The sequence below is a fragment of the Alosa pseudoharengus genome, unplaced genomic scaffold (assembly GCF_046254945.1).
Source record: "Alosa pseudoharengus isolate Yale_2024_CS ecotype anadromous, Long Island Sound unplaced genomic scaffold, YU_APseudo_1.1 YU_APseudo_1.1_scf_2, whole genome shotgun sequence".
Classification (NCBI taxonomy): Eukaryota; Metazoa; Chordata; class Actinopteri; order Clupeiformes; family Clupeidae; genus Alosa; species Alosa pseudoharengus.
Genome location: NW_027468663.1, coordinates 24,590,513 through 24,606,045, shown reverse-complemented (window position 1 = coordinate 24,606,045; position 15,533 = coordinate 24,590,513). Strand labels below are relative to the sequence as shown.

Sequence of the window (15,533 nt, the reverse complement as noted above, 5' to 3'; positions counted from 1 at the left end):
GATAGTAAGTGTCTATTGATGCACGGAAAGAACACAGCCTACGCTTCTTCTCCGAATTCGCACATAGAGCTCACAATATCATATCCAAAAAAGTTAAACGGATTGGCCAACCTCATCAGCTGTCTCGATTGTGTCACTATAATCCAACTTTTAGACCGTTATAGTCCTCCATACGTGTTCTTTTTTTTTTAAGCAAACGCCCGAGACAAGTGTGTAGCTACAAAGCAAAACTCATGGCTGACGTAGGCTATCTTCTTGAGCGGTCACTGATTGAGACACAGAAAGTTCTCAAGAACACTATTAGGTCTTTAAACATTTACCTAATATTTGTAGTTGCGTTAAAAAGGAAAAGCAAAGGTGACAGTCCCCCCCTCCTATTTTTTTTCTCATCGGATCTGCATCGATCTCAAATATGACATTTCTAAAATCAAATTGACGGAAATCCGTCCTATGACGGAGAACTTTAATCCTGGTTACATACCTGATGTCACTGAGCTGTCAACGAGGCTACGAAACCATCTCCGTACGTTATCGCTAATTAAACTCAGCGGACTGTGTTAGCGCATAGCCATAGTCAGTGGCGTGCACAGACATTTTGGGGGGCAGGTGCTCAGGAGGGGGGGGGGGGGGGGGGGCACTTTTTAGCGCACGTGGAACACTTAATTATAAAAAAAAAATGACACGCACATGTTGAATGAAATTTGACTTGTGCTGCAATTAGTAAATCAATATACAATTAAGACAACAAAGAGACCAAAATGTGTTAATTTATGTTGCCTAACAAAAACTAAAACCTAACAGAAAACGTTCGTCTTAACACATATTTGCAATTGCAAACTCTACCGAAATTATTTGTAGCCTATGTGGTCGTCCTCACGTTATCTGTCATTGACTTGGGCTACAGCGTAAAACTTTATCAGGTGACCAGTCGGCTAAAAATGCTTGTTGTTTGATGCTGTAAGACATTTTACTGCACAACAAAATGATTACACGTTGGGCTTAGAGGGCAAACTGTACGATTTTACTTGATCTGTAAGACAATAAAGAGACCAAACAGTACGAGAAGGAGTTATAGTGGGCTACTGACTGTTGTCATTACATGAATGCAGATGGGCATTTTTCACAGGTAATGGGGAACTTCCCGTTTCTTCTGTCACAAATGAATGTTAATAGGCCTACATGTTGCCTAACAAAACATATACAACAGAAAACGTTCTTCTTAACACATAAATCTACCGAAATTATTTGTATGTGGTCGTCACGTTATTTGTCATTGATTTGGGCTACAGCGTAAAACTTTATCTAGCTTCATCTAACTAGTTTATCAGGTGACCAGTCGGCAAAAATGCTTGTTTGGTGCTGAATGAGACATTTTACTGCACAACAAAATTATTACATGTTGGGCTTAGAGGGCAAACTGTAAGATTTTGCTTGATCTGTATGTTACCTGGCTGATGGGGCACGGGAGAAGCAGCCTGTCAGCGACCATGCCTGCTATCTGAAGACGCTTGAACTGCTATGGTGCTGCGCATTTGGCGTGCCCTGCGCGCGACCGCGCGAGTTCACGTGACAAAGGAAGAGAGATAGGCTGGTCGGGTGTGCGCAAGGAGGTGGCTCATTTCGGGGCATTGTTTCAGTCGTTTTTAATGGCTTAGGTTTTTAAAAGATCATTTCAAAACGTAAAATCTAACGTAAAAAAAAGTAAAATCTTAATAATATTAATAATAATAAAAAAACAAGTTTCAAAAGGGCATTTTCGTTGATAAAGGGCAAACTTCCTAGTGCTTTAGCACCACCTAGTGTCTACGTATGCACGCCTCTGGCCATAGTTGCTGTTAAAATGCCTACTAGGCTAGCGCTGGGAATCTAAACACTTCAACACCGACATGTAGCCTAACATGTTCTAAACTACAGCGTGTTATGGGTTAAGACATGACATTTCTTGAAGCATTTGGGAACACACTGAATTAACTGGAAAGTAGAGTCCCTGTTAGATTAGCTTGCTTGCAAATGCGTTGTCCATGACCTGGCAGTTTTATGGCAAGCGGTTTTAACATACCTTATGGCAAACCGCCTACACTGGGTAAACTTGAAAGCAGAGCTTACCATTGTGTGTGCATGCATGGCAAGCTGTTTTAACATTTAAATGTATTATTCATAGGAGCAATGAGATATTGATAGTAAATTAAATATAACAGTTAAATTTCATGTTCAAATTGGTCTTATCAATAAAAAAAGCAATTCATGCTTTAGACCATTTTAATTTAAAACATTTTAAAAACAAAGTACCGGTTCAGGCACCGTTACCGTTTTAAAAGTATCGATTTAGCACCGGTATCAGATAAAACCCAAATGATACCCAACCCTAGCTTCGCACCTCTCGGTGCTCGGGCCCTAATGATATGTGTGAAAAAGAATATCCTTATAGGACAATAAAGACTCTATACTATACTAGGCCCTCAATGACTGTGTACTGACACATTTTGGCAAGCTCTCCCTATGATGTAATCACTAATAGAAACAAACTACCTTACTTGTTTACCACACAGACATTTAGGAGTGCTGACGTGACATGTCTCTTGCATTTGGGTTATAGTGTAATTTTACATAGCAAACCTGTGAATTCATTTATTATAAAAACACAAGGACATACATGGTATGTGATGGAAAAATTAAAGGGAAGTTTCCTTCACAACATTAATTAGAAGGAGGGGCTAGGACCAGAGGAAGGAAGGAAGAGAGGGAGAGAGGATAGACAAAAAGACAAATGAGAAGAGGCCAAGATGTCATAGATATTAGAAAGCTAGATACCGCATTGGGCTCCCGAACGTACGTAAATAGCGTCGCCATCTTGGTGGGGGCAACAATAACTGGAGGCCAATGGAGAAACACGTGACTCTGACTGGAAATCAAACAGGTGTCTCTGATTGCAGCAAGTGTTGCTATCACTCCCCCATAGACAGTAAACGTGCTGCCCCCAGCAATATGGCGGCCGCGTTTACGCATGCCACATAATAGAACTTTTGCCCAATGCGGTACAGTATCTAGCTTTCTAACATCTATGGTCCTGCTCACTCACACATCATTTTTAAGAGACGTCAATTACTGATGATGCGGCATATAACCTCTTAGGCTAGAATAAACAGACACGCAAATTGCAGAGAATATGAGCTTATACCAAAGCCTAAAAATGTCATATAAACATGGACTCTTCCCATTTATTGACCCTGATAATGAGGTAATGTTTGATAGTTCTCGAGACCCAGATAGCAAAATCAGATTGGCAGATAGCGGACCGCTGGTGGTATGCTGCCGGTGGTGTGCCACTTGTGGTCCACCGTTGGACCACCATCTCTTTTAATTTAACTTGTCATGAATATTAAGAAAAGTTATTAAAATGATAACTGGAGTATAACTGAACAAATGAAAAAGATTTTAGACCAAAAGTGGCAAAATATTGTGATTTGTCTGCAACCCGCCAGCGGACCACCAGAGAACCGATGAACAAAATGCCAGCGGAACGCCAGATCTGCCCCCAGTGGGCAGACAGTGATCCGTAGGCCCTTGCAATCTGGGGACATAAATGAATACTTATTATATAATGCGTGAACAAAACAGGCATGAACTTCTTTAAAAAAAAGTCTGCATGGCAGTTTGTGATAATTCCAGCATATAAAGGTCTTTTTTGGTCTATCTATTAGTTTATTGACGCAAATAAATTCCTACGAAATAATTTGAAACCGAAAGTTGACAGACGTGCAGGGAACTTTTAACCTTGGCAGCTTGGACCAATGATTATACCGACTGAAAAAGCTTCCACGTAAGATACTCTTGTGTGTTTCCTCGCTATCGGGCCTGTCACTCCCAGATGTGAGTCTCTTAACGGATGTGAGTCGCGCATGCGTCACTTTGCGACTTTGCGTCACTTTGCGATTACGAGTGTTGCTGTTAGCCACAGAATAATGACATAGGTACATTAGCCTACATAGCAGTAATTTATAATTTAGCGTGAGGCATCATATTTTCGCAAACGAGACACTTCTATAATGTCAATAAAAATGGACCTACATAACGATATTTGTTCACTGCTGGCTAACGTTACAAGTTAGCAATCAAACACAACAAAGGCTGTCACTTGAATGGTCTTTTGAGCCAATGTTAGCAATCAAACAATCATAGATAGCTAAAACGTTTTTGAATCAGAAAAGTTTATTATTTTATGAATTTAACAAATTTCAGTATGAAACAGACGTACCCACCTTGCTTGCAGTGCATCCATTGATATTATGCCATGAACCTTTAAATCTGAGCATGCGCAACTCACATCCGGTAGCGACTCACATCTGGGAGTGACAGGGCATTCCACCTCCCTCCTCGGTCTTGCCTCCTCTGGTTGCAATCTGGTTGCAATTAGATGAATAAGATGTCCTCGAAGACGTCGGGCTTTGAACGATTTCCGGGGCACGAACTGGAGGACAGAGGACTGAGGAGAGAGGCTGTATGCAAATAGAGGTTTGAAAAGAGGCCAATCTATAATCTTCGACTTCACTCTGTGAAGTACGGAAGTTTGATCACTAATAGGAACACACTGCACCACACCAATTAGAGAGCTGACGCTTGGGGCAATGTTGAGGCGAGTCAAACAAATTCAGACCATGTTATTACCAGTTGATCCTGAGAAAACTGATTCAGTGTTATTCTTGATTTTAATTAAATTCAATCCCAGAAAAAAAAAGATGACACATTTAGGACATTTGTGGTTAACTAGTGTAAATTAGTTCTCAACGTGAGAACCATTGGTTACACTTTACTTGACAGTATCGACATAAGAGTGACATGACACTGTCATGAACGTGTCATAAACGTTTATAACATAACACTGTTATTAAAGGAACACGCCACCCAAAATCAGTAGTAATATATGTTCTTACCTTAACTTTCACGAGTTGAGTCATACCTCTCCTGCGCCGGTAGGTGCACTCAAACTCTCTGTCGCGCGGCTCGAATGTGTTAGCATGTTGCTATGCTAGCGGGCTCTGCCGTGGCCGTAGAGAGAGGCACATAGCAGTATTCAAACACCTCCACGTTTTACCTACTTAAATACAGTTGCACGAGTAGTTGATGAAAAATGTTAGGGCACACAACATGAAACGTGACGATTTTCCAAGCGAATAAACAGGAGAACTACAATGTGTGGCGCAATAGCACTTGGGAGTACTTCGACCTAGCGTGGTAATATTATTAACACCTAATTGTAGATCCTATCCACCACAGAGTTTAGAATCCATGCTGGATCGACCCTCAGCCTCTCCCTCCCCTCTGAGCGAGAGAGGCACACACACTAGAGATGCGCTGATGGGCTATTATTTCAACCATAACTGCATAGCAAAACTTATCATCCATCAGCCATCCATCAGCACCAAAGTTTGTTGACCAATTTTCAAAACTGCACCCGCCCACAATCCGCTGGTTGTTTTAATGTAGGCTATATGGGTGATGCAGCGCTGCTGACGTGAGGCTAGAAAGCCCTTGCCTGTTCTAGAAAGACTGATCTAATGCAGCAAATATATTAAAAGGCAAAAGTCGTACATTGGCTAGGCCTATCCCCAGAATATCAGCAGCAAACTCAGTCTCTGTCGCGCAAAACAGTCTCCAAATAAAACGCACATCGGCCTGTTGCCTATTCTGCCAGCTTGTGACAATATATCGTCCAAAATGCTTGATTGCATTGCATTCTCCACATTTTTAGCTAAATTTTCATGTACCACATCAGCATTTTTGTTCAGTGAATCTTTTGTAAATTGCTTTACATTTACCGTCGGGCCCTTGTCAGCAGACTTCGGCTTGCCTCTATTCACTCCTTGTCTTCCGATGTCATTTCTGAGTCATCTACAGATGTTCACCTCCCTAAATAGAACCAACTTCAACCTGTGTTATATCCTAGATGAGACTGCCTGGGTTATTTTGTTTAGATATTAGCCTAGCCTATATATAAAACACATAATTGTAGCCTACCATTCAGGGAATAGGCATTTAAAAGAGAGACAGAGAGTGATATGACTAAGAAATGACATCGGGCGATGGCAGTGCGAGATGTTCAGAACATAAGAGCTAAAACTTCTACAAACTCACTAACATCCACAGCGGAAAAAGAAGGTAAGAAAAATAGTCGGAAAACTTAGATGTGTAAGGCAAGCAAGCAAGTTTGGCGGTTGTTACTAAAAATGTGAACATGCACGTTGCATTGTTGTGCGGTGGACTTTCAGAATGAATGGAGTCGGAGTTTCTTTAATATCGAGGCGTCATATTTGTCCGATGGCCTGCTATAAAATGAATTGCGATGTCTGTCTGAAAAAGACGCGCTCGTGCAGTCAAAATGAATGGGAGTCTTCAGAACAGGCTTGTCAGTCAACCTGACATAACAGTGTGTAAAGTAGCCTATAATGTGAATGACTTGTTATTTTATCAAGGATTTCTTTCTTTTTGCAAAAAATAAAGTACAATAGGCATTAATTAGTAGGCCAGGAGCGTGCTGAAATTATGTGGCAAATTGCGTTTTTTATTACAATGATAAAATTGTAAAAGGACGTGACCGAAGCTGAGGCAAGCCAGGCAATAGGCCTATAGGCCCGACGGTAATTGTAAAGCAATTTACAAAAGATTCACTGAACAAAAATGCTGATGTGGTACATGAAAATTTAGCTAAAAATGTGGAGAATGCAATGCAATCAAGCATTTTGGACGATATATTGTCACAAGCTGGCAGAATAGGCAACAGGCCGATGTGCGTTTTATTTGGAGACTGTTTTGCGCGACAGAGACTGAGTTTGCTGCTGATATTCTGGGGATAGGCCTAGCCAATGTACGACTTTTGCCTTTTAATATATTTGCTGCATTAGATCAGTCTTTCTAGAACAGGCAAAGGCTTTCTAGCCTCACGTCAGCAGCGCTGCATCACCCATATAGCCTACATTAAAACAACCAGCGGATGGTGGGCGGGTGCAGTTTTGAAAATTGGTCAACAAACTTTGGTGCTGATGGATGGCTGATGGATGATAAGTTTTGCTATGCAGTTATGGTTGAAATAATAGCCCATCAGCGCATCTCTAGTGTGTGTGCCTCTCTCGCTCAGAGGGGAGGGAGAGGCTGAGGGTCGATGGGTGGCGTGTTCCTTTAAGTGTCATTTGTTTTTTGTCATAACAAGTTAGGGTTAGAGGTTAGGATTAGGGTTAGGGCTAGGGTTCATGTGTCATGACAGTGTCATGTCACTCTTATGTCGATACGTAAGGGATAACGGCCACCGAGGTGTCCTGTTATACGGAATTAATGGACGAGGGCGAGGGGCAAAAAACTCCCCGACGCCCAAGTCCATTAATTCCGTATAACTGGACACACCTCGAAGGCCGTTATCCCGCTTATCACCCAGTTGCCACTGTAAACACTGGAAACACGCGGTTCTGTTTAAAAAGAAGCTCACTAGTTCAGCTTGTTGTACAACTTTAGCATGGACAGTTAGCTTGTTTACAGTTGATTCCATTGTTTGGAAGCCTGCAACCAAAAGATTCTAGAGCGCTGCAACCGTAGTCCTACTATGGTTGTTATAGTTACCATTCATAAGCATTGATATGGAATGGTGTCCTGTTATTCAGAATTAAAGGCCACCCGCCAGCCAATCAGAAAAGAGTATTTCTTCTCTCCGGGTGATAATGTCAAGTAAAGTGTTACGGAACCATTTATAGAGTCCATAGGTCATATACTGTACACTATAACACACAATGTCAGTCTTACTCATAATGTGGCAAAGCAGAACTTAGATGTAAAAAGCTAGATCCAACATATGTTATTTTTAGTTAATTTTTGTCCCCCTGTATCGGTTGAAACACATCCCATAATCATGTCCCTGTGCTGAGGTGTCAGACTCAAATTCTGAATATAATTGAGTTGGCTACATCAGGCTACAGTTGGTCCCTTATAATTGTGAAATAGGCCTCCTCTACTCTTTATGTTCAACAAAAGGTCTTAAAATACTCTGTTTTTTTCCTCAGTCTGTCCTTATCTCACCTTATTTGGTCTAAGAGTCCCTTAGGAGAAACAGATGAGCTCTCTAGCTATTGTAGTTTCTTAGCCCACTGGAAGTATTTTTGTTGCATTCTCTAATAAAACTACGTAAAGACATCAAACAACAGGGCCCCAGGTTGAAAAAAGCCAGAGTTCTCCTTTCACAGAATTCTCCTTTCACTAATTTTATCACTGGTTACATCCTTGGAAACAGCAAGTGAACTAAGGATGTCCAGACCAGCTGTGTCAACCATGCTAGTTCCAATCAAGACCCTTTTAGTTAGATTTCAATGAACTGAGCAGGACCTAATGTGTACTCAGTACCGTATGTTAAAGGGGAATTCTAACATTGTGCTACTTTAGTATAGTTAATTTCACTTATTAAGTCTTTCAGCTGCTTTATACGATGACTATGTCTGTCTCATCTGTGACTAACTTTAAATAAAAAGTAAAGTCAATGTTTCCTTTAAAATGTGTGGAAAATAGTAGCCTGGCGGGCCATCCTATATCATTGAAATGTATAGTCTGGAATCGAACCATTCACCTCGCTTAATCCAAGGGGCGGGCAGAAAATTGTCTTTCAAACTGCCTAGGCATGCAATAGGCCAGCGCTACGACCATATCCGTATCCGGTCGGCAAAACGGCTAATACATCCTTCTTCGAAAGGAATGACTTAAGTGCATTGTGTTGCTCAACTTTCAAAGAAAAGCACAAGTCCAACTCCTCCAAAGTTGACGCCAACGCCGATTCAAACAACCGCTCTTCGTTCGCCATAGCCACCTTCCTTGTTGTTCACCGTCGCAGGACTGTCGATATCCTATTAAGCCCGCCTTAAGACTCTCTAACAAAATAGAGCGCTGTGATTGGATGACGTCCACGGCATCAGCCAATAGAAATCCCTATGGTTTGATACTAGACGTACAAGCTGAGCAAATTAATTTGCCGCTGCTAGGGTGCGTCTAGATTTCTAGGCTAGGAAAATAGTATATGTGAACCTGCAATTTATAGAAAATCAGAACTCAACTCTCAATGTACTTTTACGAAACATATCTGAGCACACCAGAGTATTTTTACACTCTTTCTTTACACAGGTATCTGTTCTAACTTAGTAAAGAATGGGTGTACTCTTGCAACCCTCTGCTACCTCAATCCACAGCAGGCTTTTAAGAGAAAGGTGGTGCATCACTTCAGGTTTCATGCAGAAATGATGAGAGAGTGAAGAACTTCTCATATACCAGGCCAAACATACATCAACAGGGTGGGATTATGCATGTAGCTCCACTTAGTGGATCTAGTGCATTGACAGTACAAAGCCTGAAGGGGGCGTAGAGGGTAGTAACACTTAATGACAGAGATGGCTCCTGAAGGAGTGATGGGATAACAGAAGTCAAACAAATCTGACTATCTTATTGCAAATGTAGATCCTGAACAAACAACTGATTCAGTACTCCTGAATTTGATTCATTTCTCTTCCAGAAAATAAACTGTTTGTCAGGGTAATACTCTCAGTATATGAAATATCTCACAGCCATTGATCCCAAAATAAACATGACACTTTTGGTTAACTATTATGAACTTATAAACTAATTGTCAACATGAACCACTTATATTGAGACAATAGGTTGTATATAAAACACTATCAGTCTTAGTCATAAGAATGTTTTATGTCCCCAAACAAAATTTATGTCCCCAAAACTACAAGCAGGTGTTTCTGATACAGATACACAAGAAGTGAAGCAGATGTTAGATGTAGAAAGCTACAGTAGATCCAACATAATGTTATTTTTAGTAACAAAGTATTTTCTCATCGTTGTAACTTCAATAAAAAACGTTTCCATTAAGGCAGCTGATCAGTCCCTCAACATGTTTGCATCAAAGACCCCTGCCTCTCAATCTTCCGCCAACAGACATCAAGATGGCTATGAAGCAAGCGGTGCTCTTCATGTTTTGGTGTGAGTATACTTGCCTTCGAAAATATTAAAATGCCTTTGTGATTATTTTGTCAGATCTACACTGGGAATACTCATAACTACAGGACATACTTTAATAGTTACAACCATTGGCTCCCACATTTATACAGCTAACTATATAACTCCAGATGTGATATGTTTAATCTATTGCAGATGTGGGCACCAGAATGCTCTCAAGACTACGAGTTGAGGAAATTTCACCAGGAGACAATATAATTCTATATTGTGATTGTCCCCAAAATGAGAAAACAAAAATTGTATGGTTTAGAGAAAGCTTAATTTCACACCAGCCTCTACTGATATTAACGACTGTCACAGATTCAGCATTCAAACCTGTCCCTCGCTACAATCCCTTTTGGAACTCCTCCAGTAAATCCTATGATCTCATGATTAAAAACGTCTCTGAATCTGACCTGGGCCTCTACTACTGTGTAACCATGGACACAACAGACAAGCTTGCAGTTGGAGCACATATGACTTCTATCTGTCTATCTAACCATTCTATTGTGACTTCTCCAGGTAATTATTAATTCATTTTACTTCTTGCAATCTTATTTTGTTTGCATTATGTGCATTATAGTTATGTACGCTTCAATTTGAATAATGTTGTAAAAGAAAATAAAGTGACTTTTTGACTTTTTCCGAGACCTTTGGGTTATAGTGTAATTTCATATATTAAACCTCTAAATAAGTATTATAAATTCAATAATAACTGAATTGTTGAAGTGTTTTGGCTCTTTAGAAACAGTTATTTCTGTCAAAGACAAAAAGGCTTTTATTGTTAAAACATTGAAATATAATATTTTCATCTGTGTGAAACTATAACTTATATAATCTTATAAAGAAAGTATAATCTTCTTTGTGTCTTGGGTCTATGTCAACCTTTGAGGACAGTGGCAGTTTTAAACTGCATGTTAGTCAGCATATCAGTATATTTGTATCAGCATACAAAAAGATGAATATGATCAATACCACAGGGAAACATACTGTAATTCCAAATACTTTGACACAAGTGCTGTAATGTCACTAATGCATATGTTTTATGAGAGGTCACTGGCATAGCAAAACATACATACAACCATACTGTAGATCAGACTCGTGAGTGCATAAGCCACAAGCAGAGGACAAACAGCCAATACATATTTTATAAAACAAGTTTAAAGAACATCTCAGAGTACAAGCTTATGCATAGTTAGTAGACGCCATACTGTAGCTGAGGTGTTGATTCCATATTAACTTATAATCTATTTAAGATATAAAACAGAATAAAGAGCAACACCCTTGCTCTTACTCAGTGCCTGAAGCTAATCGTATTGCCCTGGAACTAAACAGACAGAAAAAGAAATGCTGGTGGTGGACAATGACGTTGTGTGTTGTTGTTCGTTAAATCAATCTATCATAGTTATAGTGGATGGAATCCACTATCTTGAAATCTCCTGGCTTCTTCTTATTATAACCTTTTCTTTTTACCTTTTCAAGAATTAATGCGACTCTAACCGCTTAACGTACAGACATGTTGAAATAACCGTTCTGAAGGTCTGGAGTGGGGCAAGAGAGTTATTATTTCAGATTTTTAAAAAAGTTTATAATTTTTGAGAAATAAGGGATTAAAAATGTTAAAAACCTCATTTTCCCCCCATAAACTTCAAAGGCTGTGATGTCATAATGGCCTAAAGGCAGCTGCGCTTGTTAAGCTCCCAGAGTAGTTCCCGGTCTAATTAGAACACTGGCACAGGTGTCACCTGTGAATTCAACCGTCTCAGCTTGTAATGCATACAATCTGGTGCTCCCTAAAACTACACATCCTGTTTAAGTGTTTCCCGTGTGTCAAAATAAAAGTCACAGCCATATCTCATGCTTTGAGCATTATAACTCCAGAACGGTTTGACGCATATGCTTCAAATTTGGTACAAGTGTTTGTATGGACTCAAAGATGAAGTGAGTTGATGTTGGAGGTCAAAGGTCAAGTCAATGAACACTCTTGAGTGCGATATCTCAAGAATGCCTTGACATACATGCCTGAAATTTGGTATGAGTGTTTGTATGGACTCAAAGATGAAGTGAATTAATGTTGGAGGTCAAAGGTCAAATGTCAAGGTCAAAAACACCTTGATTGTTATACCTCAAGAACGCCTTGACACACAAGGTCTTTTGGTATGAGGATTTGTATGACCTCAAAGATTAAGTGATTTAATGTTTTTTTTCCGAGGAATTTCCCCACCAACATTAAGCCAGCAGCTTTCCATCCACTATTGTAATTCCTCTGGCATTACATTCTAGTTTATATTTAATATTCTACCTTATGACACTACTAGTAGATGTGTGATGTCTTTAATATTCCCTTCTGTATGTGACCTCAGGGTCCCACCCCACTCCTCCACCCTCCAGTAATCCTCCCCCTGATGGTGGTCAGTGCTGGTCACTGCTGGTCATCTGGTGTTCCGTGTGTATTCTACTCTCTGCCCTCATCTCCTCCACCTGTGTGTACTGCCATTTCAACAAGGCCGGTATGACGAGTTCTCTCTCACTCAACCCTTTGTTTTTCCGCTCACTTCTTCACTACCCGAGTCATTAGGGTTGCCAACCGTCCCGAATTGTCCGGGACATCCCGTAATTTGGGTGATTTTGATTTGTCCCGTCAGGGACAGCTCCAGTCCCGAATTTCAATCACAGCCTCATCGGCCTTGTCTAGTTGCCAATGGCCAATAGTAGGCTACTGTAAATGAACCTGGAACAAAGTGTCCAGTGCTGCCACTACCACCACGCGCATCTCGCACTGTGCGTAGGGTGCTCAGGGAGCACCACAATTTAGCCAGAGTAGCTTTACTGCAAACTCTTCACTCTTCACTCACAAACTTTTCACTCTTCTTAGAGAATGTTTACAATGTCAAAATGCACCAACAGCATCTTACTGTTCATAAGGATGATACTTTTTGGGTCCTCTCACAATCTCCATTATGCAGCTGATCTAACTTGAACGTTATCCTTGAATTTCCCCTTGGGAATCAATAAAGTATCTATCTATCTATCTATCTATCTATCTATCTATCTTTCTATCTATCTATACTCGTTTTAATTGGGAACGCTTCTGAGCGCGCGGCAGGTTCCAGCTGGCTTGTCATTGTTGATAATTGATTTCTCCTTTTTAATATAAGAAACGTTTAAAAGGAAATCATGAGGACAACAAAAACAATGTTAGAGGAGATTGCGGAGTTATCCGGTTCCCGGTCCCATTATAAAATGTGAGTGGGCACTTTGACATAGGCTGCACGCACTGTGATTTGGACTGTGATAGAATATGAAGAGTGGTCTTTGCATTTGTGAAATGGAATTGGTGAGTCTTGAAGTCTTCAACAATTTGTTTCCCTTAAACTAAGCATTTACATGAAGCACATGATATGCCAATTGAAACACATTCCACTCAGATGGCTAGGTGGCTACCATGTTCATAATTGCAAACAGAAAATATCTATTGTAAAACCATTTCGTTAGAAAATTCTAAATTAACAATATTTTTAATACTTCAAAATAACATTTGATAAATGAACCCAACATTTTTCAGTAGCCTTAAGTGTGTAGATTTGAACAAAATGTAGTTTGTTTCTTCCTGGGGCTTTTACTGCCTGAAATATCCGTTTACCATGCTTGGAGTTTAGTGCTGGGCTGGTGGGTGCCTATTTCCAACCTTTCTCACGGCACATCAACGAGAATTCCGAGAATTCTCGTTGCAAATCAAAATTCCACTGGAGCTCCAAGCGGATTTGTACACGCAGCCTTACAACACTGTTTACATCTCTTTGAGTCACAGTAAAATGTAATTTTAGCTAATTACAGTTAAATTACATTATTTGTATAGAAATGAATATTAAGCAACACATACACGTAAGAGGTTGGAAATACGGGACAGTTGGTAATAGGTGACATTCCTATAATAGCTAGCTTGTCATTACATGCTTCTATTTCCAAAAGAATGAAGCTGGTTTATACCAACTTAATAATATGCTTATCATTGTTAATATTGTGCTATAAATGTGGCACAAACAATGTTAGTTTGTGGACTAGCCATAGGGTATATTTGAATGGAGATGGTAAAAATACCATGTAGGCAATGTTCTTAAAGTGACAGTGCAGCATTTATAAATAAGTTAAACAGCATCAAATCGCTATTTCTTAAGAAATGTATATTTAAAAACAAAGTTGTCATTATTATCATCGGAATAAAACAGTGTTTTTTTTTTTTTTTTGGGGGGGGGAGGGGGGGGTTGGCAACCCTACGAGTCATCATATGAACGCTGTTATTTCAGTCATAATGACAACTACACCTCAATAATGTTGACATGGATTTTGCTGTCTGCTTAAATCTTTGGTATCAGGTAGACAACAGTTGGAGAGCCAGAGTGACAATAACACCAGCCAGAGCAGGAGCACAAAACAGGTTCTGCATCATATTTATTAACACACACATATGCAGGAGCTCATAAATGCACATATACAACAATCATCAAGCAGTTATACTATTGTGATTTTAATGTAGCCTAAATATGCATGTACGTAGATTTTGCAGTTCCTTGAACAGAACTTGCTTGCCAATTGCAGGATGAAGATAAAGATGTGTGCTACGCTGCACTGGAAATCCCTACCAAAGAGCGCAGACAGAGACCCAAGAAAAAGAGAGCTGAGAATCCTGACCTCTGTACTTACTCAGAGGTCAGGGCTTATCAGTCCCAGAGAGAGTGAACATCACAACACAGCAATGTGTTTTTTCATCTGAATACCAACTTTTTTAGGGGAAAAAATCAACAGCAAATAATGATGATTACACTCTTATCTTAACATTGTGACTTTGTATATAATCCAGAATAACCATCAAATTTCCAAAACCAATTTGACTAAGAAATACAATAAAACAGGTGTGATTTAGCATTGTATCTTGGCGGTAATACTTTTTGAGAAAATCATGTCATTTGTAACAGAAAGGGTGTTTGGTTGATGGAGTGTCACAAGCACATGTGGCAGCAAATGAGCGCTGCTAAAATTAGACAGCGTGGCAAGCAGGAAACCCACAACAGACCTCTCAGGCCTCTGCTGCTGTTTAGCTCTTACTGGTGGGGAAGTCCACTATGAAACAATAACAGTCATTGGGGAGGCTTAGTTTGCAGTCTTAGCCAGGTTTGATGCCATTGGTGTTTCTTGGCAAACTATGTACAAAGGCGTTTGACTTAAAAATCATTTTTGGTATGCGATGGTGTTTTGTACACTATTTCAGTTATTTAAAGATAATTAGACGCAGTAAGCTTGATAATTTTATGTCAAGGTGATTGACTCTTTATGAACAAGAATAACTGCAGTAATTCCAATCAAGCACTAATCTATGTTTGGGCCAAACAGATTCTTGGATCCAGAATCATTTACTGAATGTTAGGAAGAAAAAGGAACCCTTTAGAGAAAACAAAATAAACTGGAAGAGATTGACTGAAGAGAAGTTTACATTACCGAATCATAAA

The 15,533-nt window shown here is 39.8% G+C and overlaps 1 protein-coding gene across 1 annotated transcript in view; it reads left to right on the top strand.

The window, feature by feature from the left end:
• Positions 1 to 14,899, top strand: part of LOC143134128 (uncharacterized) — a 40,119-nt gene extending 25,220 nt beyond the window's left edge. The window contains exons 4-8 of the mRNA XM_076294255.1: positions 9,902 to 10,011; positions 10,183 to 10,548; positions 12,390 to 12,536; positions 14,403 to 14,464; positions 14,626 to 14,899. Of these exons, the coding sequence (XP_076150370.1) occupies positions 9,975 to 10,011; positions 10,183 to 10,548; positions 12,390 to 12,536; positions 14,403 to 14,464; positions 14,626 to 14,766 (753 nt within the window). The 5' untranslated portion in view covers positions 9,902 to 9,974 and the 3' untranslated portion in view covers positions 14,767 to 14,899. The remainder of the gene's footprint in view (positions 1 to 9,901; positions 10,012 to 10,182; positions 10,549 to 12,389; positions 12,537 to 14,402; positions 14,465 to 14,625) is intronic.
• The last annotated feature ends 634 nt before the right edge of the window (positions 14,900 to 15,533 follow it).